The 27,823-nt window shown below is 37.0% G+C and overlaps 3 protein-coding genes and 1 long non-coding RNA gene across 5 annotated transcripts in view; 2 read left to right on the forward strand and 2 right to left on the reverse strand.

Annotated features, from left to right (window-relative positions):
* Nucleotides 1–6,455, forward strand: part of LOC126593697 (uncharacterized) — a 35,297-nt gene extending 28,842 nt beyond the window's left edge. The window contains exon 2 of the long non-coding RNA XR_007613020.1: nucleotides 6,082–6,455. This is a non-coding gene — a long non-coding RNA (uncharacterized LOC126593697). The remainder of the gene's footprint in view (nucleotides 1–6,081) is intronic.
* Nucleotides 899–5,912, forward strand: LOC126593345 (cytochrome P450 90A1-like). Of its 2 annotated transcripts, none has more exons than XM_050259420.1 (8): nucleotides 899–1,662; nucleotides 2,783–2,932; nucleotides 3,142–3,387; nucleotides 4,724–4,810; nucleotides 4,976–5,054; nucleotides 5,162–5,268; nucleotides 5,357–5,490; nucleotides 5,694–5,912. In XM_050259420.1, exons 1-8 carry the CDS (start codon nucleotides 1,144–1,146, stop codon nucleotides 5,812–5,814), a joined length of 1,443 nt encoding a protein of 480 aa, XP_050115377.1. In that variant the 5' UTR covers nucleotides 899–1,143; the 3' UTR covers nucleotides 5,815–5,912. The 2 variants fall into 2 exon arrangements, with proteins under 2 accessions (XP_050115377.1, XP_050115455.1); XM_050259498.1 differs by having other exon boundaries at nucleotides 904–1,662; nucleotides 5,697–5,912.
* Nucleotides 6,456–6,516: 61 nt separating the features above from the next.
* Nucleotides 6,517–12,006, reverse strand: LOC126593263 (nuclear pore complex protein NUP88-like). The gene is made up of 9 exons (XM_050259317.1): nucleotides 11,615–12,006; nucleotides 11,143–11,294; nucleotides 10,618–10,740; nucleotides 10,240–10,384; nucleotides 9,803–9,864; nucleotides 8,981–9,197; nucleotides 7,767–8,690; nucleotides 7,407–7,656; nucleotides 6,517–7,171 (listed from the first exon to the last, which is right to left on the reverse strand). The coding sequence occupies exons 1-9, from the start codon at nucleotides 11,903–11,905 to the stop codon at nucleotides 6,906–6,908; spliced, it is 2,430 nt and encodes an 809-aa protein (XP_050115274.1). The 5' UTR covers nucleotides 11,906–12,006; the 3' UTR covers nucleotides 6,517–6,905.
* A 1,745-nt stretch (nucleotides 12,007–13,751) lies between these two features.
* LOC126593479 (uncharacterized) lies at nucleotides 13,752–16,436 on the reverse strand. Its single transcript, XM_050259600.1, has 3 exons — nucleotides 15,996–16,436; nucleotides 15,109–15,383; nucleotides 13,752–13,867 (listed from the first exon to the last, which is right to left on the reverse strand). The coding sequence occupies exons 1-3, from the start codon at nucleotides 16,270–16,272 to the stop codon at nucleotides 13,802–13,804; spliced, it is 618 nt and encodes a 205-aa protein (XP_050115557.1). The 5' UTR covers nucleotides 16,273–16,436; the 3' UTR covers nucleotides 13,752–13,801.
* Nucleotides 16,437–27,823: the final 11,387 nt, after the last annotated feature.

Raw genomic sequence — 27,823 nt, forward strand, 5'->3', positions numbered from 1 at the left:
CCGATCACCTCCATCAGTTTAGAACAACACTTCAATTACAATCACAAGCTGGGAAAACCCAGCCATGAAGCATGTGGAAATCCGCACGCAACGCTGTAAAAGGCAGATAGAAGAAGGTGGTGGTGTTGATAACACCGAACCGGTGAGAACACCGAAATAAATACAAACATTTACCGAGATCAAATATTCCGCACTTATTTTGTGTGTGGTCTTTATGTGGCCTCTAAATTTATGACAACAAAGTTGAAATTTATTAAGCTTATTAATACGTGTTAATTAATAATATAAGCCACAGTGATACCACACATAGAATAATTGCAAAAAAATTAAACTCATACAAATATTTATCTTCTCCCAGACGGTAAAGCATTTAAACTATGAAGTTTTAACAAAACGCTTCTGGTATTGTTCACTTTTAACGAAAAATCATATTTTTACCTTTCTTTATACTATTCACTACACCTTTATTTGTCATTTTTCATTAAAACTAATTTTTTTTTTAACTTTTCATTAATTTTCCTTTTAAGCTAAAGTTCGCAATCGGTAACTTAAAAAGTCAACATTTTTCTTTCTCCTAATGCATTCTTTTAATCAAACGGCCAAGACATGGACACTTCAACACATTCATACAATACCAATGAAACACACCAAAACTAAACCAACAATCCTCTCTTTTTACCACTCCATATTTTCCCCAACAAAGTCTCACTACTCTTTATCCACAGAAACACAGAAAAGGAACGATATCGTTTTATGAGAAAAAGTAGAAAAAGTAACGAAAAATAAAAAGTTGTCAGACACTAAAATATCCGACATTAAATTTCCTTCTCTCCTCTCTTCTCCCTCCTTAGATTCTTATTTAACAATCAGATCCACCGATCCATTTTTCGATTCTCGAAACCCCTCGTGTGCTTTCCCCACCACCTCCCCGCCATCTCTTTCCCTACCCCCAACTCTTTCCTTTTTCTATATATACCCACCTCCCCATACACAAATATATACATATAAATAAATATATACACAAGCACTTTGAGCTTAGAGAGAGAGAGAGAGAGAGAGAGAGAGAGAGAGAGTACACAAGCACTTTGAGCTTAGAGAGAGAGAGAGAGAGATTGTTAGTGTGTACTCAAATATTAAAACTCCATGGATTTCCTCTTCTCATTTTTCTTGGTTTTCTCTATCCTTTCAACCCTAGTTTACGTTTTTCTGAGAAAGTCTAGGTGCCGGAGGCTGAGGCTGCCTCCGGGGAATCTAGGGTTACCATTTATAGGGGAGACTCTGCAGCTCATCTCAGCCTACAAGACTGAGAACCCCGAACCGTTCATCGACGAGCGCGTGACCCGGTTCGGATCCATATTCACAACTCACGTGTTTGGAGAGCCGACCGTGTTCTCCACCGACCCGGAGACCAATCGGTTCATCCTGCAGAACGAAGGGAAGCTGTTCGAGTGCAGCTACCCTGGCTCCATAACCAACCTTATGGGGAAGCACTCTTTGTTGCTGATGAAGGGCAGCCTCCATAAACGGATGCATTCTCTGACTATGAGCTTTGCAAACTCCTCTATCATTAGGGACCACCTTTTGGACGACATAGACCGGTTGATCCGGCTCAACATGGATTCATGGGCCGACCGGATCTTTCTCATGGAGGAGGCCAAAAAGGTATTGTACCACTGTACTTCTTTAAGATAGGATTAGGGCAGGTTCGGAATTCGAAATTAAGACCTACAAGATAAGCTATTACATTTTAGTTTGGATTTTTTTCTTCACCAAGTTAGAAATAGAAAATGGTGTTTTTCTTACATGGTGTTGTTTTCTTTTCTTTTTTTTAATTAAATACAATTATAAAAAGATGATATTGGACACGTAAAATTGGCACAGTTATTAAAAAACAGAGTATGAAGTCATGAGGACTGATAATCTGTCAATTTTGTGGATTCAAATGGTTTTATTAAAAATGCAAAGAGATATTGACATTTTTTTTTTGTTGCTATTCCTCAAAAAGTAGAGGACAAAGGTAAAGTTTGTTTAGAATGCTTTATAATCAATGGAATGTTTTAATTAAAATGAGGTTTTTTATAAAGGAAATCTAATGAAAATAGCTTTAAAACTCTGAGTTTTAACTATAAAGATAAAATAAAGGTAAAATAAATAGTACTATAATTGATTTTTTTTAGTGTAAAAATATGATTTTTCGTTAAAGTAAACAATACCGGGAGTTTTTCATTAAAGTTCCTCTTTTATAATTGGTTATATAGTTAGTTTTAATTTAATTAATTATGTTATAATTTAATTAATCATGTTATAATGGTATTATGCTCCATGGGGTTTCGACTTCCCGTCGAAGAGAAATGGGGGTGACTAGGATCCCATGGCCTAAAGTGTGGGTGACATGCATACAAGTGCAAAGTGCACGTTACCACAATTTAAAGTAAACGGCTACAAATAGAAAAATAAAAAAATGAAGCCTTTAAGAGAAGGGATCTCATTTTTCAAAAAAAATAAGAATATCCTCTTAACCGTTAGATTTGGCTTTAATGAAATCATGTGGTTGAGATTCTGTGTTTTGTGATTTAATCACAGCCACGTAATTTCATTAAAGTCAAATTTAATAGTCCAGAGAGTTCCCTTTTTTTTTTTGAAAAATGAGGACTCCTTCCCTAAAAGGGCCTGTCCCCTTGAGACATCATTTTCTTGCTAGCTCGTGTACTTCTGGATTTATATTTTATTGAACCTTAATTAATCTTAATTTTTATTAGTTAATTAATTAAATTATGTGCAGATAACTTTTGAACTAGCAGTGAAGCAACTCATGAGCTTTGATCCAAATGAATGGACCGAGAGTCTAAGGAAGGAGTACGTCCTACTGATCGAAGGCTTCTTCTCCGTTCCTTTGCCTCTATTTTCCACCACCTACCGCCGGGCCATTACTGTAATTTCTTCTCTTTTTCTTGTCCGATGATTTAATTAATTGCGTAATTAGAACTATATTATTTGAAAACAAAAAATAACGGATTTATCGTTTGTCAAGTGTGTTAGACTTTGTGTATTTTTCATGTATTTAAACCTACTTAGTTTTTTTTTTTTTTTTGTCAAATTTAAACCTAATTTATTTAATTAATTGGGAATTTGAAATTGAAGGCGCGGACAAAGGTGGCGGAGGCATTGACCTTGATAGTGAGGCAAAGGAGGGAGGAGAGCGAAGCCGGGCAGATAAAAGAGGACATGTTAGGCGCACTTTTGAGCGGAGACACCGCACTCTCCGACGAGGAGATTGTGGATTTCTTGCTTGCTTTGCTGGTGGCCGGCTATGAAACCACCTCAACAATCATGACACTTGCCGTAAAGTTCTTGACGGAGACACCTCTGGCCCATGCTCAACTCAAGGTGCCACTCTCTCCCCCACGTTCCTTTTTCTTTTCTCACTTTATTTGCCTAGTGGGGACTGCTAGTCTTGCAACTGCCATCATATGCTCACGTTACTCTGTTGGGCATTTCAACATCCACTTTTTTGTTATCTAAATCCTCAACCATTCACTTTGTTTTGGATAGATTGCATTGGATAAACTAGGGTTTAAGTGACTGCCCATATGGTTTACTGAGTAATTGCACGTATCTTGATCAGTCGTAAGTTGCATTAGATAATTACATATATATATATAACTAAACAACGTGTCCTCGAAATACATAAACATGTAAGATTATCACATCCGATGTGTGTGCATAGAGAATCAACATAAGAAAGAAAAATGAGTGTCGGACATTCCTCTCCATGTTTGTATCTTTCAATTATCTTTCAATTTATTCACTTTTAAGACCGAAAAATGAATGAGGGTGGGGCGTTAAAGAGAATGTGAAAATTACTTTTCAAATTTTTACATTAAAAAGACAAAATTGTCCCTATCGAAACCGGGGAAAATGTAGCCTAAAGTGTTACAAGGTAGTAAAAAAATAGGAATGTGATATCCACACACCTATTTTTACTTCTCATACATTTTCTCATTTTCGGTCGTCGGATCAGATGAATTGAAAAAAATCAACAGATAAAAATTAACAATTGATGTGTGAAAAATAAAAAAAAATGTGTGAATAGCACATCCAAAAAATAAAGTAGAGAATGTAAAAGTGGGACAACATACTGATAAAACCAACGGACAGAATGATGACATGCTTTTCCCCTTCGCTCCCTTCCAAACTGCACGCTTCAGTGTGCTGTAAATATTGTCAGATTCTCGGCAGTTTTGGTCCCTTGACTACGTCGCCTCTTTGCTTCACGTGCAGCTGGTTTGGGAGGGTATTCTGGTCATTCTACTGACCCTATGGGTCCCAAAGCTGGGCCATTGGGAATCGTGCGGTTCTGATTTCTAGGACCACAACAATCCAACGGTGTAAATAGGAGGTTTCAATGGTGTCAGGACCCTAGCATTGTTATCCTTTTTCGATTCCTAGGATTGTTTTGGTGTCCGTGCACTCGTGTGATGTTCCGAGCTCTACCGTCGGATTATGTTGTCAACCGAAAGTGCTAAAATGGACCGGCTCTTAGTCTGGACTGAGTTTCAGGCAATGGCTAAAGGGTTAAACGGCTAAATATCTCGATTCATGCTATGAGCCGGTTCATACTAGACAATCAAGATTATTGTCTTTGTTGAATAACGGAAGTCTTCTTTTTTTTTGGATCAAATGTTTGTTAAATTGTTAATGAAGTTCTAAATCCACATTGCAGGAGGAACATGAGCAAATTAGGGCGAACAAGAAGTCATCCGAGACTTTGGAATGGAGTGATTATAAGTCAATGCCATTCACTCAGTGTGTAAGTATTGATTTCAAAACTCTCAAAAATGACGGATATTATTATGTCGAACTCTAATAACAAAAGTGTTATTAGAATCCGACATTATGTCATTGCCAAACATGCTTACAAAATGTCGGGACTCTAATTCTTCAAAGTTTATTGACTTTGTTCGTTCAAATTTAGGTTGTAAACGAGACACTGCGAGTAGCAAACATAATTAGCGGGATATTTAGGCGGGCAATGACGGATGTTCACATTAAAGGTAACAACTTTCTATACCACGTAAACAACCTGCATTCCGAACTGGATATTTTACAAATTCTTATGCACGCGAATAAAGTTATTAATCGGTGAGAATAATATGAACAGGATACACAATCCCTAAAGGTTGGAAGGTATTTGCATCGTTCCGTGCTGTACATCTTGATCAAGATCATTTCAAGGACGCTCGAACTTTTAATCCATGGAGGTGGCAGGTACTTAATTATACATCTCTGCCTAATAAGTATGTTTACTCATTTTTTTTTAATTTATAATTTTTTATTAAAAACATGATTTTCGTAGAGCAACTCTGGACCGGCCACAAGCCCAGCAAATGTGTTCACACCATTCGGAGGAGGGCCAAGGCTGTGCCCAGGCTATGAGCTTGCCAGAGTAGAAATCTCAGTCTTCCTTCACCACTTAGTCACTCGTTTCAGGTACCCAAAAAAACTACGTAAATCTGCACAAATAGAAGCGGTATTATATTTTCAATCACAAATAGAACTTGAGGGGCACTAAACCGACAATAAAGTGGCATGAAAATGTTTTATGTGTACGGGTTATTGTTTGTTTAGATTTGCAACCACTTGTATTTGCGCATATTTCCTGTTAAACTGACGACGCTGATTGTTTATGTTAGCAGTTGGGTTCCTGATGAGGAAGATAAGCTGGTGTTTTTTCCGACGACGAGGACGCAGAAGAGGTACCCGATCAATGTGCAGCGGAGGACCAATGTGTCATATGGGCAATGTAAAGAGTAAACCGGAGGAGAAAGCAAATGAGTCAGGAAATTATGTAGTAGTACTAGAGCTGTAATATCCTTTGATCTCCAACCCAATAAAATTATATTATTAATTAATTAATTAATTAATAGTTTAGTGAAATTAAATCAAATGATTAATTGATTAGGAAACTAATAAAAAAAGTTTGAAAACTTTGAGTTTTAACGAAAATAACTAAATAAAGAATAAAATAAATAGTATTGTAATTAATTTTTTAATGTAAAAATATGATTTTTTTTTTTAAAGTAAACAATATCGAAACTTTTTCATTAAAATTTCTTTAATTGTTTCCTCTTCCCTTCGTGACGTGGGGGTTTTGTAGGTGATGGCAGATTTTGCAGCTCTTTTAGGTTTTAGCCTATCTTTAATGTGCTTTAATTATTAAAAAGGAAATCCACCTGAAAGACTTTTCCTCCTCGAGCCATTCTTCCGCGTGCTTTTATGGCCCTGGTCCACATCATCATTCGCCGTCGTTGGGATATGTTCTCGGTTGCATCTAAGAATCTCTTAAAACTTCGATCGTTGGGATATGTTATCGGTTGCATCTAAGAATCTCTTAAAACTTCGATTGTTGAAATGATTACTTTTTAATTTTTAATCAATTTGCCGTTTGTATTTGATTTTGATTAGTTAAACTCACGTTACGAATTCCAACAGAAACATATAATTCGGAAGAGAAAATGAATCGACCAAAAATACATTACAAGTGCAACACATTCAATAATGTTTCAATCTTTCAACAGATTCAACATTTCTCATCTTGTAAAATGAAAGAAGCCGAAATTGGGTAAGAAAAAACTACAATTATTTTGTACACAATACGTCGTCTCTTAAGGAGAGCATCTGCCACTACAAGCATGCCAGAATATGCCAGAATAACTACAGCAGTAGAGCCGTTAGTGCCCCCCGGCTTCAATTGCTAGAAGCTTCCGCTCGACTGCACATCTGCTGGGCAATACCGTTCAAAATGGCACCGGCTTGACGGAATGACACATTGTGCACCGCCACAGGTTCAAAACTTACATCCGAGTTACCATAACTTAATCGCAGATTCGGAAACAAAGTAGGTCTCAACATCTGCCTGTTTCCTGACTTTTCAATGCAGATTCAACAAGCTTAACCTTTTTCGAATTTTCGCTATTGAGCAGTGAAAGTTTCTCAAGTGAGGATTTCAGCTGGGAGACTTGAGATTCTTGCACAGGATCTTTCCCCCTTGCAATCAGCCTACGTTGGTTTGATGCATTGCCCTTCGGCGATTGTGTGTGCCTTTTTAACCTTGCAGTTACAGCATTAATGGAAGAATGCAATGCATCCAATTCAACTACGGAGAAGTGGTCTGCGTAGCAACAAAAATGTATGTTAGAAGTGAAAAATTAGTGCTGGGCATAACTCCTGACCAAAAATGTATAGGCTAGTCACCTAAGCAGGAGTGAATTATGAAGATTTAGGAACCAGTAAAATAGGTAAACGGAAAATTAAATTACTGACTACGAACTAGGGCATAACTCCTAAGCTCATTTATGATGGAAAAAGCTACATTAGTACACTTATTATTGAAAAATGGTCATTACCAAGCTCCAACTTGAACTCTCGCTCAGCTCTGGACAGTGGTTTCTTATGAGGCCCTGGCAAGTCCCACAAAGATTTCAAGCGCTCCTCCAGAAGATTTTGCATCTGGTTTGCACGGTCAATTCTGTCCTCCAATTTTGATTGTTTCTCCTCAACTTGCGAAAGCCTCTGTTGTCCATTACCTAGGCGAGCATGCTGGTCATCGATTATCCTCTTCAAGATGGGTCCATGATGCTTGAGTTCAAAGTAAACCTAGAGGGTGGAGGAAAAATTCATAAAAGAACAAAAGGAACCATTTCCCTTAATAAGGTAGATTTGACACAAGTAAACATAATCTGTTGTATTGCTTGGCATATTGTTACCTTATATGCATACTCCGCATAATTTTCATGAAAGCTTCTGAAGTACTCATGAAGCATTGATCGACCTTCAATAGAATCAGCTGAAAGAGAACGTAAACTTGGTGAGCTCTGCGGAAGAAGAACCACCTTAGGTCCAACTAGTAGTTCTTTGCTTATAAGATCTGGCATATCTTTTTCTTTTGGTTCTTCCAGGCAAAGAGATTTGTTCTCCGTATCAACTTGATGAGGAAGTAACAGGTTCCAAGTCTTCATCTCCAGCACTATACATTCTCGCGAAACAGTGAGTCCCACGATCCAGGAACACCCAAATGAATCTGATAATGACACAAAACCGGAAAGTGGAGATTGTGAGGGGACTTCTCCCTGGCATGTGCTTAGAACAGGATGCACAGAAGGAGTTCTCATAGTCTCGTTCTTGCCACTGATCTGACTTGTAAATGGAAGATAATGCAACACTATTGAATCTAACCCTCCATCATGAAGGGTGTATATTCTTTCCGGCATCAGCGGATCAGTAAACATCATAATAAGAGAACCACTCTTTGCTTTCCTAGGCAAAGCCAGATCCACAATAGCCAACCTCAAAAGAGGGGGAGGAAGTCCCAACCAAAGAGTACTATCAAGAGGTTGATCAAGCTTCACAGGTGAAAGCTTGCCTGGGGTTGGCTCACAAATCATTGCAAGACCAAGAATATGATCATGGGAATCAACACGGAGTCGAGGTGGGCTGCCAGCATTCCACAACGGTTGGATTTCATCGGCCATAGCATCTATTTGCAATTGCCCACCACTCCAGGCAGTGACCAGAATTGAGTCTTTGACGACTAAATTATAAAGAAGACTGACTGCTCCACCTTCACATTCTGCACCCCGGAAGGCTAAATCTTCTTCATCCTCACCACGACACACTTTCCTCAGAGGTCCCTGGGAAATTACAATGTAGGTCATACTGTGGACTTCTACAGATTGCAATAAACACAGACCAAACTTGGAGACACAAATTACGAACTTAAGACACCCAACACTGAAAGAGAGTAGGCTTTAAGCCATTCGTTCAAATTTACTTGGAGAGATTCAAACAGATAAAGGGCAGCAACTTTGAAGTAAATGAAATTATCAAGGAATTGTAGCTAGTGCCGACACATAATTTACTCAGGAGCATAGATAGAGCTATAGTAACTACTGCACGCTTATAGGTAAGAGAGCACAGATACCTGCAGTGAGAGTGAGGCATCAAATATAGCATACGGATGAGCTTTTATCACATATGGATCTGATCCTTCTGTTTCTTGGTTTGTGATTGCTGGAAATGTTGCTTCCAACCAAGAAATAGCTAGATTCGAGTTACTAACAGCCACTGAATTGGCTGACTTCAGGCCAAATGTCTGGGCATCATTATGTATCTCTACAATGGATTCCCATTTGTAGGCACTGTTCAAAAGAAAACAATTTATTATGCTCAGCACCCAATACAAAGATCAGTTAGCATACGATGGCTACAAGGTATAAATACTTCTAACACCCCAAGATGCTACAGCCTATACAAGGGTAACAACTCAAGGCAGTGATGCAAAGGGAAAAGACTATCAGTTAAATATTTCGCTTTGATTTATAACATTAGACTATCAGTTAAATACTTCACAACCTTTAAGTGACACAGAAGCACCAGATTTACATGGAGGAATATTATGTCATAGTTCCAACAAAAACGTATTAGGACAACTTTAATTCTTCTCTGTAAACTAAACATTTCTGAAAGGTTCCTAAAAGGATTAATTGACGCATCCAGCTTTATAGTACATGGCACGTGTCCCGGAAAATGATAGTTGAAACCATACAATCCTCTTGGTTTAGGTATCCCGAATCTTTATGCTTTTAAACAAATTAAAAATACCTTGATCACTTTCTTCTCAAAAAAAAAAACCTTGATCACCAGCCCTAGTTGATCTCTAGTTGATCAACTAGGCCTACCTGTAGTTCCTCTTAAGAAAAAACTATAAGCCTTACAAAAGGGCACGACATGAAGAGTAAAATACCTTCCAAATGGTACAACGGGACAAAGGATGTAAATTGAACCATCGTTGAACAAAATGAAAACCTGTACAATAGCATATGAATGAGAATTTAAGTAAATTACGTGAAAACAGTTAAAACGGTTAAAATGCAAAACTCAACTTGCCTAATATGAATGACCATAGTAACAAAAAGATGAACAAACAGTTGAAACATGTGTTATGCTAAAACAAACGTAAGCTTTGAAAAATCCTAATAGAATAGCTTGTATCTTCATGACTTAATTGATAGAAACAGACAATATTTCAAGGAAAAATCATATTACAGATGAACAATAAATGACGCCACAGGAAACAAAAGGCCAAGAGCATTCCAATCTATAGCATCAGTGTTTGAACAAAAAAAAAAGCATGACAAAATAAATTACCAAAGTCAATTTTTTTTTTTTAAATGAACTTACACTAAATGAATCCCACAGGTGTTCACTCCCAAATGAAAAGTCAACTGGGCAAATTGATGTCGCATTCCTGGATCGACCTGGTTGCACAGGCTGTAGATAGTATTCTTGCTCTGGTTGAATAAGATCTGAAGACAAATCAAAGATTCTACAAAAAAAAGTGAAGGTAAATGTAGATACAAGGACATTAATTGTTCAAAACACAAAAATTAAAATAAATTCAGAGATACACTAACCAAACCTGGACACAATGTTTTTTTTTTTTGTCTAAATCAGACACAATATGAATAAGAAACACCATTTATAAAAGCTAATGCTCGATCTGATGAAACCTAAGAAGACCTCAAAGAATTTCTTTTACATTTGAAAAAGATTTCATACCTGAAAACTGAATCAGAAGAAAGAATTCCCAGGTGGGTGTCACTGTTAGGATGCCATGAAACTTGCAGTATACGTATGAGATTGTTTCCTCTTAAGTAGATTTGTGAACCAACAGTTACAGTCCTGTAAGGTTTTATTTAAAAAATAACAGATACATTAAGAATCTTTACTTTGGAACATCAAAACTATTTAATTTGCAACACAATCTCCATTAAGCTCATACGGTCATACCCACAAGTACATTTTCAGAAAGGGAACACAGGCTAGTACATGAATACAAAATCATGATGATAGGTAACGAGGGAAGGGGAGAGGGGAACTAAATAATCATATTGTGCTCCGAGAGAAAGATCAGCAGAGGAATCACCACCACCACCCCCCCCCCCCCTTTCCCCCCAAAAAAAGTGTATAATCTAAACCATCATTACGATTCATCACTCAGGTTGCTCTCTAAGACACCCCAGCACAACATGTTCAAAGATGAAAACGAAAAATGATAACGTATTTCCATTTTTTCAATCATACCTGCAAATGGTTGCATTGTCTTTGTTGGAAGCCCGCCCATAAAGATACAGAACGCAGAGACCACCTGAACCAGAAAGAAGCAATGCTGATCCATTCCTATTGATTGAGATTTTGTGAACCGCAAAGTCGAGCTTTACATCAGTTTGCAATACCTATCGAATTACAGGCATAATCAACAAGATAAGTATAACTGACATAGATAGTACAATCCAAGATTAGTCGATAATCGTAACCACACTATGCCCGAAAATTCATTTCACAGTATAATTTTCAATTCTTATACAAATTATCGCTTCAATAATCACTTTCTGTTACCATAAAACTCGAAGCTAGGCAACTAACTACATTAAGCTCAGCTGACTACCTACCATTCGAGTGCATTTACTTTCTTATCCTTCAATTTTCTCAGCGACCAAACAGAACCAAAGAAATTGAAATTTCAAAAAAAAAAAATAAGGGAAAGAGAGGAAACCTTGGAAGGCGAAGAAGCGATGACGGAAGTCGGGTCGGGTTCGCCCAGCCGGATGGAGATCCGGTGAAGGCAGAGCTTATCGGAGTCCCAGAAGTAAAGCCGAGAGGCTCCGTCCCAGGCCAAGAGATTTCTGGGCGCTCGAGCCGCGGTCAAGTCGTGGACCGGACCGGCAGCGGAGGAGGAGAAGACCGGGTGGTTCTGCAGCAGGACCCACTCCACTTCGTCTCTTTGGGGCGTCGGAGACCGCCCCGTTTCCGCTTCCGTTGCCTGCAGGTCGAAGTTGTACCTCATTTTCTATCACTTTCTATTCCGAGCTCTGGAGTTTGTGGAGGCTTCTTTTCGCACTGTGGTTTTGTTTTTCTTTAATGGAGTTTGTGGAGGCTTCTTTTCGCACTGTGGTTTTGCTTTTCTTTAAAAAAAGTTTGAGGAAAAGCTAACGATAATGTTTTTAACGAAATATTATATTTTTACATTAAAATGTTAATTCTGGTACTATTTATTTTACCTTTTATTTGATCTTTATTGTTAAATTTCAAAGTTTTCAAGTTCTTTTCATTAATTTTCCTTTTCTTTAAACGATGCAACACGGGGGTTAAATTGCGGGACGACGTCGTTTCGTTGAGTTTTGCATTGCACCTGGGGGCAATGTAGAAGCGCGCATTGGGTTTTACCCAAGGTCTAAAATATCGATATTATCCCGATATTTCCATCGAAATTTTTGTGTTTTTGGACTACCAATATTTCCGATATTATTGATATTTTAGACCTTGATAAGAACTATGTGGTACTAAGTCACTCATGTATCTTACCATGCAATGTATAAAGTGTAAAATATTGTACTAATTCATTATATATAAATGATTATGGCGTGTTTAAACTTCTTTCATTAATTACTACATATTTCCTACACTTACAATGTTTGCCAGCTCGTTATATAATCAACTTAAATCAGTTAAATCCATCATGCAATGCATTTCCTTCCAATTTTTTGTGATAAACTAATAGATAATTTACTAAATAAACATCCTGCAAAGTTTTAATAAAAATTTCCAAGTTTTTCTTACAATTTCCGTGGTTTTTATTCAATTTTTATCGATATCGATGATATCCTGATATTTCCATCGAAATTTCCGTGTTTTTAGACTACCGATATTTCTGATATCATCGATATTTTAGAACTTGGTTTTACCAACGCTCCCGCCACACAAGCCCCGCGCGAGACCAACGTTGGTATTTGGTAGAGAATTTTTAGAGTGACTGTAAGATTAGTGGTAATGATTGTACATGTTTCGGGGACATTAAAAAATTTAAGAAAAACTAATGAAAATAACTTGAAAACTTTGAGTTTTAACAATGAGGACAAAATAAAGGGTAAAGTGAATAGTACGAGGATTGACTTTTTAGTGTAAAAATGTGATTTTTCGTTAAAGTAAACAGTACCAGGAGCTTTTCGTTAAAGTTCCCAAAAATTTATCGGTATTTTGAAGCGTTTTATGTTTATTTAACAAAAGAAAGACGTTTTCTGTCTAGAATAAACGACACATCACACAATACATATAGTCGAAGTTCGAAATTTCAATCTAAAATCTCTTTCAACACTTTCTAAGAAAAATATTACATAACTGAGTTTTAATATCATAAGTCAATTTAGTGTCCTAGATATGTTACGCTAAGTTGCTCATACGGATAGTTCTGACAATAGTTCTGACAACAATAATTTCATTAACTTCAAGCACAAGTTTACAAAACCCTAGCTTGGGCTAGTTTCATAAATATTATGCCTTTTACATAGAAATTAAACTGTACACTTGATGAATATAAAGAACAAAAAATGATGGTATTTGCCGCAGTGGTAACAACTTATATACTCTCTCTCTATGATGAACAAATATATACACAACCTCCATTTGCACAACATGATGTTGATTGAAGGGGCTGCTTCTATAGCTTCTTCTATATACTTTAACAAATCTGCACCAAAACAAAAGCCACTGAGATGAGAAGAGAACATAAGATGGGGAAATGGAAAGGAAAACGTCACGAGAAGCACTTCTGGTACATATGCTTTTGTTAGGCTTTTTAGCTAAAATAGTTTATGAAATTGACATAACCCCTTACTTTGGTCCCTGAGACTGATCCTTGAGTTTAAATGAACCACCCCTAAGATTGGGGTTGGTTTGTGCGAGTTTACTTCACTCTTTCTTCTTTCAGAAGCTTCTGGTACCTAGGGAACCCATTTTTGCAAGCTGAAACCTGCAAACATACCGCAATTTTCACATCAGCATTTGATAAATCATGAACTTTTTTATGCTTAATCATGTTTAATTATGATTAACTGGGGATTAGCAGAAAGCACATGATTTGGGGAAGATTCTCATGGCAGAAAGTAGTTTATTCTGACGTGACAAAATATTGGGCAGCGTTGCTGCAAATGGCATGTGGTCAACAATTCGAATATAAAGGCAAAGCTGCCCATCTCTGTATACGGCCACCCATCACGGATTCTTCCTCGAATACAGGACTCAGTGATGTATTTGGCCTTATTCGTTAAAATGATCGATATAACTCTCCACTTTGATTCTTGAAATGAAAAATCGATACAAGTAGTTTTGACTTTGTTCACCGTCATTCATTATGATCATTCCTCGAAAAATCTCCGTTAAAATTGAAGGTATTTTGTCAAATCATTCCCTCCATTTTTTTTTCTATTTAACAAAATTTTTTTACAAAATAACCAAAGAATTGACGGTGGATAGACTCATTGACCACTTCTATCAAGTTTCAATGTCAGGAACCAAAGTGGAAGTTATGCCAACCATTTCGTTTAAAAAGCCGATATATTTTGACAATTCACCAATAAAGTTAAAAAAAAAATGGAAAGCAGGGATTATGGACAAAGATTAATATTAATATGGTAAGAAGCAAGCATCGTAAACGTTTTCAATGTTGCCTAAAGAAAAATGGAAAATGAATTTCGACCTTCCAGAAGATTAGAAATTTAGAATCCAAAGTATTCAACCCTTTCACGATCAGCAATTAAATTATTGGCCAAAACAAAAAAAAACACCAATTGAATTGAAACTTTCAAGCGAATTTCAATGATAGTGGTTGAACCACAGACATCTCAATTTACTCATATACGCTTATTCACGAACAAGTCACTTAAAAAGCCTATTTTATCAGAAAAAATTCTTAAAACACCGTTTTAAAAAAGAAGAAAACTTTTGATTTTCAAGCGTTTCTCATTGATAAGTGGGAGCAAGATTTGCCCTTCTTTTCAGGAAGCGATATTCTAAATTATTCTAACTCGTCGTGAGATGATTTGAACTTGTGTTAAGGAGGCGTTGACACAAACCTAACCAACTAGCTTAACCTTCGTCTGTCATTTGATTTAAGAACTCCATTTCTTCCAATTAAAGTCAAAACTTACAGCCCCAAAACTGACACGATTTCATCTGAGAAAATGGAGATTAGATAAGAGCGAAAGGACTTACAGCTTCAATGTCAATTTTGTACACCCAAAGCTTCCTTCTTTCTCTGCAACTTGTTCTATATGCCACCACAATATGCCCAACGGCCAAAACCAGGGAGCAGACGAACAAAGCAATATCTGTTGCTCTCACATACTCTGCCCTCTCCACACCGGAAGCCCCAAACACAAACGAAGCCTTCAATGAAACAAACACCAGGGACACAACAGAACACATGGTTGTGATCCCCAAATACGGTCCGTGTGATAGCCTTCGTCCATCACAGAAGCTGTAAACGCCTGCAGATAAAAGAAAAACCCAATTCTAATTAATTTCACCATGATTAGAATAGTCGAAAAACAATCTAATCTACAGGGAGGTGATTCAAACTCGGAGGTGGCAAAACACGCTATTCTGGTTAGCTGACCTGACTCATGTCTTCAATCCTAAAACATAGCTCATGAGACATGACATACTGACCTCGCCAACTAACCTAACGTATGTATCCAATCTAAAAAGATATGCTTTTTGGATCAGGATTCTAAAGCAGCATGATCAACTGTTATGATCAAATGACCTAACTCACGGCTGCAATCCCGAGACTTATGCTTTTTGCGATTCAAATTCAGGTGCAAAGCGACAGGACACACTGTTCTGCCGTCATAGCCAGCTAACCTAACTCATTTCTGCAATCCCAATACAAGCGTGTTCTGCCATCCTAGCCATCTAACCTAACTCATTTCTGCAATCCCAATACAAGAGTGATCATTGAACGGCGGACCAACTGACGTAACTCGTATCTTACGGCTGGCCGACTGACCCGACTCACCTAATTTTGTGCTCAGAAAGTGAAAGAAAAACAAGTATTACGAAAAAAACAAGCAACGAAAGGAGTAAGGATTAAGGCTTACAAAATATGACAGCTGATCTTATGATGGAAATCAACGGAATATCGACGAGGGAAGATCGAAAATCGTAGTTATTGAAATGGGACGACAGCGTTTCAAAAGAAATCAAAGAAGAAGACGAAGAGGCAGAAAGTATAGCCGAAGGAACAAGCGTATCGGCAATCACAAGCAGAATCGGAGCCGAAAATAGCAGCAGAGAAATCAGCATAGTAATCAAGAAGAACACAGTCTTAACCCCCCTCAGAACCCTCTTCGATTTCTCTTCCTTCAAAAAACCCATGTCTTAATCTTCGGTTTCGAGTTCTGGTTCTCGAAGAATGATCGGAGGCTCTTGGACTGGTACGAAAGGGAGAAAGAAGGCAATTAAGAAGGGTGGGAAGGGAGGGGAAGGTGCAGTGCAGGCGTGAGGTGTAATGTTTTGACTGGACTCGGTTCTTGGATTTCTTCCTTGGGGGGTTAGTGATGACAAAGACTGGGACTTTATACGCGCAAGTTGCCGGTCAAACGGATGAGTCCTCCCTTTCTCGGTATTTTACTCGTCACAAGTTAACGGCAATACCTAAATGCCCTAGAACCGACAATCAACGACATATTTTACTTTTTTCGGCAAAACAAACGACATGTTTTACTTTTCTATTTTATTAAGAAAGGGTTCGTTTGTGAGTGAATTTTGATTGTTCATGCATCAAGATTTTCGAGTTCTAAATTACCTAAACATGCGTACAAGTATGCGAATTACACAATAACTTTGTCACTGATTGCGTGAACGAATTATGATCACCAATAATCGTGGGTCAAATCATTCAAGCTTGAGCACATAATAACTTTGTCAAGGATAATCTCCTTACTCGTGTTAATTCTGATAGTTGATGAATCATAGGTTTCAAATCTGGACTTGGGTGCGTGTCTATGCAATAACTTTGTTAAGGACAATTTTCTACATGCATGAATGAATCATAATCGTTGATAACATGTGTTAAATCATCTAGATTTGCATGCATGTCTACGCAATAACTATTGAGTCTTATCTTCCAGAGAGTACAGAGATAAAAAATATCTTCTTCTTATTTCACTTTCTTACTCAACAAGACATTTACATCAGTATATATAGATACAATTCTATTGACATAATTGACCTCAACATTCAGAAACTAATTACACATTAACCCTTGTCTAACTGACTCCAACTATACAATTACTACTAGAGTCTTTACACCCCCTCAAGCTGAGACTTGGGACAGGAAAATGGCCAAGAGGAAGCTTGGAGTGCAGAAAACAGAATCTGTGTTTTGAAAGGGATTTGGTGTGAATATCAGCCAATTGATCTTGGCTGCAGACATAAAGCACTTTAATCAAATGCGCCAATACTAACTCCCGAATGTAATGATAATCCACTTCTACATGCTTTGTCCGAGCATGAAACACGGGATTGGAGGCAAGAGAAATGGCGGAAATGTTATCACACCAAAGAGTTGGAACAGTAGACAGAGGAAAGCGGATATCAGAAAAAACTTTGCAAATCCAGGTGATTTCAGCTGCAGTATGTCCTAAAGCACGATATTCAGCTTCGGTGGAGGACCGGGCAACAGTGGGTTGCTTTTTAGCATTCCAACTGATCAGATTGGGACCCAAAAACACACAGAAGCCAGTAGTAGAACGTCTATCAAAAGTACAACCGGCCCAGTCAGCATCAGAATAAGCAGTGAGGGCAAGAGAACCCTTTTTAAACCAAAGACCTTGGGTAAGAGTGCCTTTGAGAAACCGGAGAATGCGTTTAACAGCTTGCAGGTGTTGTTCCCGTGGGGAATGCATGAACTGACAAACTTGGTTGACAGCAAAGGAAAGATCAGGCCTGGTCCAAGTGAGATACTGCAAACCACCCACTAGAGATCTGTATTCAGTGGGATTAGAGAGTAAAGGGCCACTGTGATCAAGTTTAGTGGTTCCAAGAGGAGTGACACAAGGCTTGGCACCTGCCATATTTGCCTTGTGAAGAAGATCAAGAAAGTATTTACTTTGATGCATGAAGAGACCTTCAGAATTGCGCTGCACCTCCAAACCCAAAAAATAATGAAGAGGGCCCATATCCTTAACAGGAAATGCTTGGCTAAGTTTGTGAATGAAGTGTTGGCAGAGAATGGTATTCGGACCGGTGACAAGAATGTCATCGACATAGATCAAAACAAGAACAGGAGCTGAAGCTTGAAGAACAAATAGAGAAGCATCAGATGAGGACTGCTTAAACCCAAGAGTGCACAGGACTTGGAACAGTTTATCAAACCAAGCCCTGGGGGCTTGTTTTAAACCATACAAAGATTTCTTGAGGTGGCAGACATGAGTAGGAAGATTGGAATCAATGAAACCAGGTGGTTGAGTCATAAAAACAGCTTCCTTGAGATCTCCATGTAAAAAGGCATTGCTAATGTCCAATTGATGGAGAAACCAGTCATGTTGAACAGCCAAGGTTAATAAAATACGAATGGTGACTGGCTTAGCTACCGGACTGAAAGTATCTTGATAGTCAACACCCTCTTTTTGATGAAATCCTTTGGCTACTAACCGAGCCTTATACCTGTCAACCGTACCATCAGGTTTCCTCTTAATCCGGAACACCCATTTACAGCCAACAATGTTCTGAGACGGAGAGTGGGGTACCAAATGCCAAGTACCAGTGAGTTGAAGAGCATTAAACTCTTCCTGCATAGCTTGTCTCCAGTGGGCATACTTGGAGGCTTGTAAGTATGTGGAAGGGACAAAATCAACATCAACAGGTAAAGGATGTTTGGTGGCAGAATATGCTTTTGGTTTAAAGATACCAGCCTTTGAACGAGTAAGCATAGGATGGGTATTAGGAGCTGTAGAATGGGATACAGGAGGATGAGTAGGAGGAGCGGCAGAATGTGAGACAGAATGGGAAGATGATGGTGAAGAAGAAACATGCTCAGTGGAAGGGACAGTGGATTGAACTGGAGAAGGTCGCTGGGGAATAGAGAATTGTAAATCAAAAGGGGAAGGGGAAGAAGGAGATCCCGGAGAAACCACCACAGATGAAGAAGAAAGAAATGGAAACCTGTTTTCATTGAATTGAACATGGCGGGAGATATAGATTCTCTGAGTAGTAGGATCAAGACATCTATAGCCCTTGTGCTGCAAACTATAGCCCAAAAATACACATTCTGTACTCTTCCCATCTAACTTGGAGTGAACATATGGCTTTAACCAGGGATAACATGAGCAACCAAAAACCTTCAACTTGGAATAATCAGGGACAGAGTGAAATAAAAGTTCCCATGGAGACTGATGCAAGCTGGAAATAGGCAGGCGATTGATCAAGTAGACTGCAGTAGAGAAGGATTCAACCCAATACAAATGAGGAACTTTTGAGGCAACTAATAGAGTCTGTGCTGTCTCAACTAAATGGCGGTGCTTACGTTCAACACAACCATTCTGTTCAGGTGTGTGAGGACAGCTGAGCTGATGAGAGATACCATGATCTTGAAGAAAAGATTTAAACTTGTTACTAGTAAATTCACCCCCTGAATCGGACCTCAAACATTTGATTTTATTACCAACAGAATTCTCAACATAGGTCTTGAATACAACAAAAGTAGAATATACATCAGATTTGGCCTTTAAAGGAAAGAACCAAGAGTACTTGCTGTAATCATCCACTATTAAAAGATAGTATTGGTAACCACAGACAGAAATGACAGGATCAGATCTGAGCAGAAAATCCGTGAGACTGTGAGATCAGATCGAACCAGAGATCAGATCGAAGATGCCGAGAGGATCGAAGAGTCACCAAGCAGGAAGACGATGACGAGAGGGATCGAAGATTCACCAAGGCCGTGAGGCGGTGGCGATTGATACCATATTGAGTCTTATCTTCCAGAGAGTACAGAGATAAAAAATATCTTCTTCTTATTTCACTTTCTTACTCAACAAGACATTTACATCAGTATATATAGATACAATTCTATTGACATAATTGACCTCAACATTCAGAAACTAATTACACATTAACCCTTGTCTAACTGACTCCAACTATACAATTACTACTAGAGTCTTTAATAACTTGATCAAGGACATTAGTCTACATTCGTGATTAAGTATTGATCCTTTAGGCAAGATGAGTCTTTAATCATTCAAATTTGTGTGTACGCCTATTTAATAACTTTGTCATAATCTGTCTCACAAGCATACATGATTATTAATGTATTGTAAGTCCTATATAAATCAACGATAAAAAGTTAACAATACTCACATAAATGACCAACTGTAACATACTTTTCACTCACAATTTTAAAGTTTATTGCTACAGAGTTTTGGCAAATATCTCGTTTGTGGGTCAATTGACCAGGAATATTTAGGCTGTACGATGTACACGAATCTTATCAAATGGGCAAAAGCTGCTATATTTCTTTTTCCAAAAATTTGGTTCACTTCACTATTAAAAGAACTGCCAATCAATTGAACCGGGTATAGTGGAACCAACCGATTCGAGACCATGTGGCCACATGGAACAATTCGCCTTTGCGAATCAATTTGTGGGTTTTAAATCAATTTTTGGTTTGTGTATATTTGGGGGCTAAATACTTTACAATTTTCTAATGACGTGGTGGTTAGATTATTTGGTGGTTGAATTTATAAACCGTTATGGGTCATGCTGATAATTATCCAACTTAATCTGATCTTTAATCTAATTAAAAAATAATTAATCCAATCTAATCTGTTCTAAAAAGTTGTACAAATTGAGGAATAAAATATGGAATTGTTCCGTTGGCATTGGAAACTTTGGTGAATAAATTCAAAATCCATCTGGGAAGATAAGATATCCATCGGCAGCAATCATGCACCTAATCTGTGTGCAGTGAGTAGTTATAAGAGGACCCTATGTGGCCTGGCATGTTGGTGATACTGATGAGATTCCTCATACAACGGCTAGTGAAGTATATACTCAAATGTTATAATACTCAAATGTTATAAGGATGAATCCGTGATATTACTTCTTTTTTTACATAATTTTGACACATGTTTTTTGTAAGACTCATTTTGTAATGTACTTCAACGATCCGAACCAACTGTATATCTTTTAGGTCTTTCTTCAAAGATCATGTCTACCAAAAACTACTCAAATCTGAAACCATATGACCGTTAGGTAAAGGGTTCAGAGTTTCTTTACAGTGCTGTATACGTCCATTTTTTTTACTACAAATGAATGTCATGATTTTGGACCTGGCTAAGTTTTTGCAAGGGTGATCTATGAATAATATTCTAAAAGATAGACAATTCGGTTTGTTAAAAATACAATACGAAGTGAGCCCCACAAAAACAAAAAAACGAAGATTGTACACTCATCCGTTAGATCGGTTTATTGAGGTTGTGCGGCTGAGATTAAATATGCCATAAAACCTTTTCCTTCTCCATTTTCTCCCTTTCTTTCCTGTTTCTCCTTTCTCTTCCTCGCGAATGAGGCGCAACGCGGAGAGCGCAACCAAAGCTTCACTTGAAGCTCCAAGAATCACATGTCATCGCGTCAAACCTTTGCAATTTCAAGTTTGGGAGATTATGTGTGTAATTGGATTCAGTACGGTTGTCTTATCTGATAAGACTAAAACACAAGAGGTCTCTGTATAATTTGTCTTACGAATGACGCGGTCAAATGATTTTGTCCAATTTTTTTCTGTTTAAATGGCGATGCTCTCGTATACAACTTTAATAACGTTACAAGAGTTGTTGATAGAAAAGGATAATATTAATGACCGAATTGTATAAAATCATCTCTTGTAGACGAGCCTATAAATATATGGCCTGCAAAGGCGGACAAGCCACCGAGATTAAGTGAAGTTTTGTCCTCCAGCTGTTTGTAAAGATTCCAGCGTGCCTCTCCGGCAGCTTTGTGTTATGAAACACATTACATATGCCAGGCTATGCCAGCTTTGAGATTTCTTTATCAACCTGATCCAAAATGGGCGTGAGAGCAACCCAACAACTAGACTTGTAAAGGGGTGGGGTTTATTGGGTTTGGATCGGGTTGAACCCGACCCGTTAATTTAAAAACTCTTCCAAACAAGACCTCAGTCATGAGTGCTATTTATAGGTTCTTTTTGTTAACTGGTGTTTCACCGCATGCAGAAAAGTTCTTCCCAATACTTGACATTGTTTTGGTATTTGAGGTTTGAATTTTTTTTGAGATTTCGGTCAGTTTGATTCATCACATGAAACAACAGGGTGTATCATCAACCAACTATATTTTGCATCAAAACGCAATATGAAAACTAAAACCAAGGCTTAGCTTGTAATGTGGCACATAAAGTACACAAAACCTGGAAATTACGAGTTAAAACATTGTTAAAATTCACGATCGCATGTAATTACAGTAGAGTTGGATGTTTAGGTGTGTTGAAACGAAGAAAACTTACATACAAACTGTTTCTTACCGTCGTTTCTTAAGTTAGAATTTATGCATGGTGAGGAGGATATGAAACAAGTTGAATGCAAATTTTTCTCCGTCGAAAAATATATGTATTTTGTTTTGTGGACGATATACACTTACATTCTTACATTGTAAATAACTAGAGATTCGTTAATTTAACGTACATTCCAAAGTTAATTCGATAAGATTGGACGTTAAAGTTTATACGAACAAGAACATAACCATGGCAAAAGAACTCTCGCACTTTTTATCTCGACATCCACTTATCCAGCTGATAGAACATTTCTCGCAAGACCTTTTGGATGCGCGCAATCACGTCCGATTCCACTCCCACGGCGCAGTCGGCTTCCACATGGTCAAAAGAAATCCATATATCTACGTCATTACCTTTTGACATAGATGGGATGGCGATTATATTTACACAGAATATATTATTATATAATCTGTGTATGTGTGAAAACTGTGAATCTTGGATAAGACCAAACCCCTTTTACGTAATAAGGCAAATTAAAATTGAACAAAATCTGTCTTTTGCTTGGAGGACTAAGCAAAAGCAGCCTCAATCTTTATTTTTGTCAAATACGTAAAAAGTTCGTTCAAATTTAATAGAGTAATGTTAGAAAATTCAAAATTTTTAAATCAAATTACAAATTAAATAATGTATCATTAATAAGAAATATGTGTATTAATCGATGTTTAATTAATAATCCAATAAGTAATGTTAGAGAGACTAAATTTGTAGACAAAATTTTAAAAACTAAAGGACATAGAAGTTGATGATTGATTTATTAGTTGCACGTTGATAAACGTGTTAATTCCTATTAGTGACACATCATTTAGTTTGCAAATTTAGTCTCTAAATTTGGTCTCCCTAGCATTACCATAATCCAATTATCTACAACTACATCATTTAGTTTGCAAATTTGATTAAAAAAATTTGATCTACCTAGCATTACTTAATTTAATAAAATTCAAGTCTCTTGGGCATCACAGGGTGGTTTAGTAGTTAAAGATGAATTCTAGGTTTGTATTCCACACGGCATATTTTGGTATGATATATTGCACTGGTGAATCACATGATGCTAATCGATGAATGTTGAAATGTCTCTTCGAGTCTTCCTTATTTAAAAATAATAATAAATTAATGTGACAAAATCACCAACTAGTCTCTTTTTAAAGAAAAAAAAGTCTTTTGGGTTCGTTGAGGAGAAGGAGATATTTAACTTGGTGTCTAATTGGAAGTAGTCAAGTATTACTAGAATTATGAATGATCAAAATTTGTATTTGGAGCCGCCTTTTGTTAATTATAATTAATGAGTCAAATGTCAGAAAAAATCAAAGGCCGTGATTCTAGAACTACATCATGAGAGGCCCGTGAAAACAGCGTGGTATTGTGACATTTGGTGCTTAATTAAAAGGTTTTTCATATTATTTGCATTTTCAAGTGTTTATGATGTTGAAACTAATGCTAAATTATAAGGTTGTACTAAAATTTTCGCATTATTCTGTATTTAATTTTAGGTTATTTATAATGTTGAACTAATCCTTCCAACTCAATTAGTACACCAACAGTGTTTTTGATATATAATCACATTTTATATATACTAAAACTCAGTTTTATAATCACTATTCGTTAACAGTATTTTTGACGAAAATGTTCCTCAACAGTTGGCCATCTCCAGTCTCCTTTTGATGTTGCACAATTGATTTACTATTTTGCCACTAGGTTACTCGTGTTGATCATGGCAGCCGAATTGGGTATGCTTCGAACACGAATTATGGTTCCATTATGACTCCTCTCTCAGAAACCTCGCCTTTACTCTCCCAAAAATTTTAAACTAAGCTTCACAATAGTCTAGCAACAATAATTTAGTATCGAACCTGTCATTACAAGATTTGAACAAAAAATCTCTCGTTACAAGTGAAGATGAATACAACTTAACTGTAGTACTAATAATAAATTGGTTTTGAAATCGAACCTCAACTGTTTTTACAATATTAGAGCAAGTTCGGCACATACAAAATTAAACTCTTTATGTAATAGGTCGAGCCACTCTATCCATTACGGATTCATTTTGAGATAAAACATCACACGTGAGCGACTCACCTAGGCATTGGTCGAACTTTTTCGTTGTACAATCGAGCTGTTACTTGTTAGTTACATAACCGCTTTTTAACCTTTCCATTGACATTTCATGAAAATGCGTGGGACAACGCATGGAATCCGATTCCAAAAAACTCCGTGGTTAAGCACTATGAAACAAAAGAGGAACTTTCCACCTATAAGATTGGACATTGAATCGTATTGCCACAATTACAATGAACGGGTGAATGAGATTGAGAGAGACAGGACAGATCACAGGATCAACACTGTTCCGCAAGAAATCACAACGCAGGCAATTGCCATGGGATACCGTACAAATTATACCATGAGCAAGAACAGTAAAATTGACTTTGCTAGGTGCCTTGAGATTCTTAGCCAAATCACAATTGTATGGTTCTTTAGGCTTTTTACACTGTGATTATATTCTAAAAACCGCTATGTGCTAGTCGGGCGGCGTTCAGGTGCCTAGTGCTTAGATTTTTAGGATAAATGTCTACTTATACTTAAAAAAATACATATTGTATTGGGATATATAAATTGCAAAATTGAATGACATATAGACTATGAAGTATTAGAACATGTTGAAAACATGGGGAACAAGCATATAATGAGTGTACATCCAAGTATTAAACAAGTCTCTTACAATTTATTGAAAGAATAAAATGCCGAATGAAAATTATATATTTTTTGTTCATGTGAGAGTCGCGTCCTAGATAGATACCTATGCAGGTCTAAGTGTCATTTCTTAATTTACAAACGCCTATGGATTGTTCAGGATGGTGGCCAGCCGCCTAAAGTTGCAGCGCAGACTTTTAAAACAATGGTAAATGTGATTTTAATCCTTGCTTAAGATTATGATTAGAAAAATGTCTTATACAAGATTAAATATTGATTATAGTCCTTTGACTATACATCCATGTCAATATATATTATCCATGTCAGCTTTTATTTTTTTTGGTGGTTTTATTGATTCTATTTTTCCAACATTGCCCATATTTGATTATGGACAATAACAAATTTTAAATGCTGAGTTAAGAGTGTGCAATTATTACTTAATATATTTTCAATTTTTGTCCATTTTAAACACAAAAGTTCAATTGTATGAATCTTTCATCGTCCTCTTCTATGGTGTTGTGCAGATTCGTTTCTTTGTCTAGGAAGTTTAGCATTTTCACTAAAATCGTGTACATGGGTTTTTGTTAGGATTTGTTGTTTGTTTGTGGAATACTTGATATATTAGTTCAATATTTGTATATGATATGCATATGTGTACTGCACATGGTTTCAAATGGTTCTCATGCCATTCGCTCCTCTATATTTTGGCGCACTATAGAAATGAGGTACATTAATCCAACATAGGTACCATGGTTGAGGTACATTAAAATTCTAATAATGTTTTTTTAATTTGCAGGTACCATGTATTAGGTACCATGATATAGGTGCCATGCTATAGGTACTGTGATATAGGTACCATGATTTAGGTACATTATTTACTTATTTGGTATGATGTATTCATTAAAATTTGATTTCTAGAGTTTTGTTTCATTGTGATATGAAACTTTTTGAATTCTAATCAATACTTTCGTTTTCTTATTTGGTATGTATCTGAATTTCTTATTTTATAGGAGGAAATGAAGCCCTCAAATCAAATATTAATTGTGGGGGTATTTTAGGAACTAAAATACACATAAAGACATTAAATCCAATGAAATATGAGTTTTAATGTTAATTCTGAGGTGGACATCCAGTCAAGGGACTAATTTAAAATTTTTATCTTGTACCAGGTTTTTATGAAAAGTTGAACTATGCCAAGGATTAAACTCCACTTACCCCTTAAAACAATATATTTAGTGATACAAGTATGTCACATCCCGGCCCGGGACCCCCACCACATATCGGGTTCGACTTCATCATAGCACGATATTGTCCGCTTTGGGCTCCAACCACGCCCTCACGATTTTGTTTTTGGGAACTTCTCAGTGGGTCACCCATCATGGGATTGCTTTCGCGCGAACTCGCTTTAACTTCGGAGTTTCAATGGAACCCGAAGCCAGTGAACTCTCAAAAAGCCTTGTGCTAGAGATGATAATATACATATAAGGCTTATAGGATCCACTCCCCTGAACGATATGGAATGTTACAAGTATCAGTCGTGCATAGTTTTGTGGCCGAATGTCAATCATTAATTTAAGTGGTTGTGTTAAAAAATCAAACCTACAACGTCACATAGAAAAATTAAATACACATCGTCGTTTTATGTAAATCCTTATCTATTGTGTGTCTCATCCAACAAGCGCCTAGGCCCTATGCAATAATTTTTAGAACAGCATATGTAGTGATACAAGCATCGGTCATTCATAGTTCTGTGGCTGAATGTCAATCATTGATTTATGTGGTTGTGTTAAAAAATCAAACATACAACGTCATGGAGAAAAACTGAATACACATCGTTGTTTTATGCAAGTCCTTATCATGTGTGTGTCATCCAACACGTACCAAACTCGGAAATGTGTATAAACACGCAACAGAAGGAAGGAAAAGTAGAAGGGAACATTGCCTCCCCCTGGAAGGATAAGTGTGACCCTTAACTTAGTATCGAAGGGAACAAAGATGGGCATGTATTTATGCGCATACGGCGTACAGCACGCGGCATAAATTGATTAATATTAGAAACCGTCTAGAAAGCAAGGTAGGTGATGTGAATGAATTGTCACACAATTTAACTTCTCTTCTTCAAACATTTGTTGTTAATTTATTATGGAAGAGGCCATGGCATTGACACGCATGGGACGTGGATTCTGAGCATGGTTATGAACGTGCATGACTCATTGAAATACAATCTCTATAGACTAGCAATTTATAAATAACAAAATACTGGTATTGTGACATTTTATATCAGAATAAATTGTAGTAATAGTCTCTCAAATTTAATCTAATTGGAGAAATGGTACTTCAATTTTAACCCTATTGGAGTAATGATCCTTCAACTTTAACTCAATTGTAGCAATGATCCTTTCAACATAACTTATTTAACATAATTTTGACGAAGTTGACTAAAACGAACATAGCTACACGTTTTGATGAGTTAAGGGACAAATGATCATGAAATTTTAGTTGATGGACTACTACTCCAATTAGGCTAAACCTTGAGAGACAATTGCTACAGTTTCTCTTTATGTTAATAGTATGAATACATATGTAAGTTTCTCTTAACATAACATTAAGTAACTGTATACTCGTACAATTAACAAACAATGAAAATGTGTGGCATGCTATGCAATTATATGAACT

This window comes from Malus sylvestris, chromosome 1 (genome assembly GCF_916048215.2).
Source record: "Malus sylvestris chromosome 1, drMalSylv7.2, whole genome shotgun sequence".
Lineage (NCBI taxonomy): Eukaryota > Viridiplantae > Streptophyta > Magnoliopsida > Rosales > Rosaceae > Malus > Malus sylvestris.

Coding starts and splice junctions, on each gene's coding strand:
- LOC126593345 (XM_050259420.1), top strand. CDS start 1,144: ATGGATTTCCTCTTCTCATTTTTCTTGGTTTTCTCTATCCTTTCAACC. Junction 3,388..4,723: donor TGGCCCATGCTCAACTCAAG/GTGCCACTCTCT, acceptor TCCACATTGCAG/GAGGAACATGAGCAAATTAG. Junction 5,491..5,693: donor CACTTAGTCACTCGTTTCAG/GTACCCAAAAAA, acceptor TGTTTATGTTAG/CAGTTGGGTTCCTGATGAGG.
- LOC126593263 (XM_050259317.1), bottom strand. CDS start 11,905: ATGAGGTACAACTTCGACCTGCAGGCAACGGAAGCGGAAACGGGGCGG. Junction 11,295..11,614: donor TCGCTTCTTCGCCTTCCAAG/GTTTCCTCTCTT, acceptor GTAATTCGATAG/GTATTGCAAACTGATGTAAA. Junction 7,657..7,766: donor ATGCGGAGTATGCATATAAG/GTAACAATATGC, acceptor TCCACCCTCTAG/GTTTACTTTGAACTCAAGCA.
- LOC126593479 (XM_050259600.1), bottom strand. CDS start 16,272: ATGGGTTTTTTGAAGGAAGAGAAATCGAAGAGGGTTCTGAGGGGGGTT. Junction 15,384..15,995: donor AAGATCAGCTGTCATATTTT/GTAAGCCTTAAT, acceptor TTTTATCTGCAG/GCGTTTACAGCTTCTGTGAT. Junction 13,868..15,108: donor ACAAAATTGACATTGAAGCT/GTAAGTCCTTTC, acceptor GTATGTTTGCAG/GTTTCAGCTTGCAAAAATGG.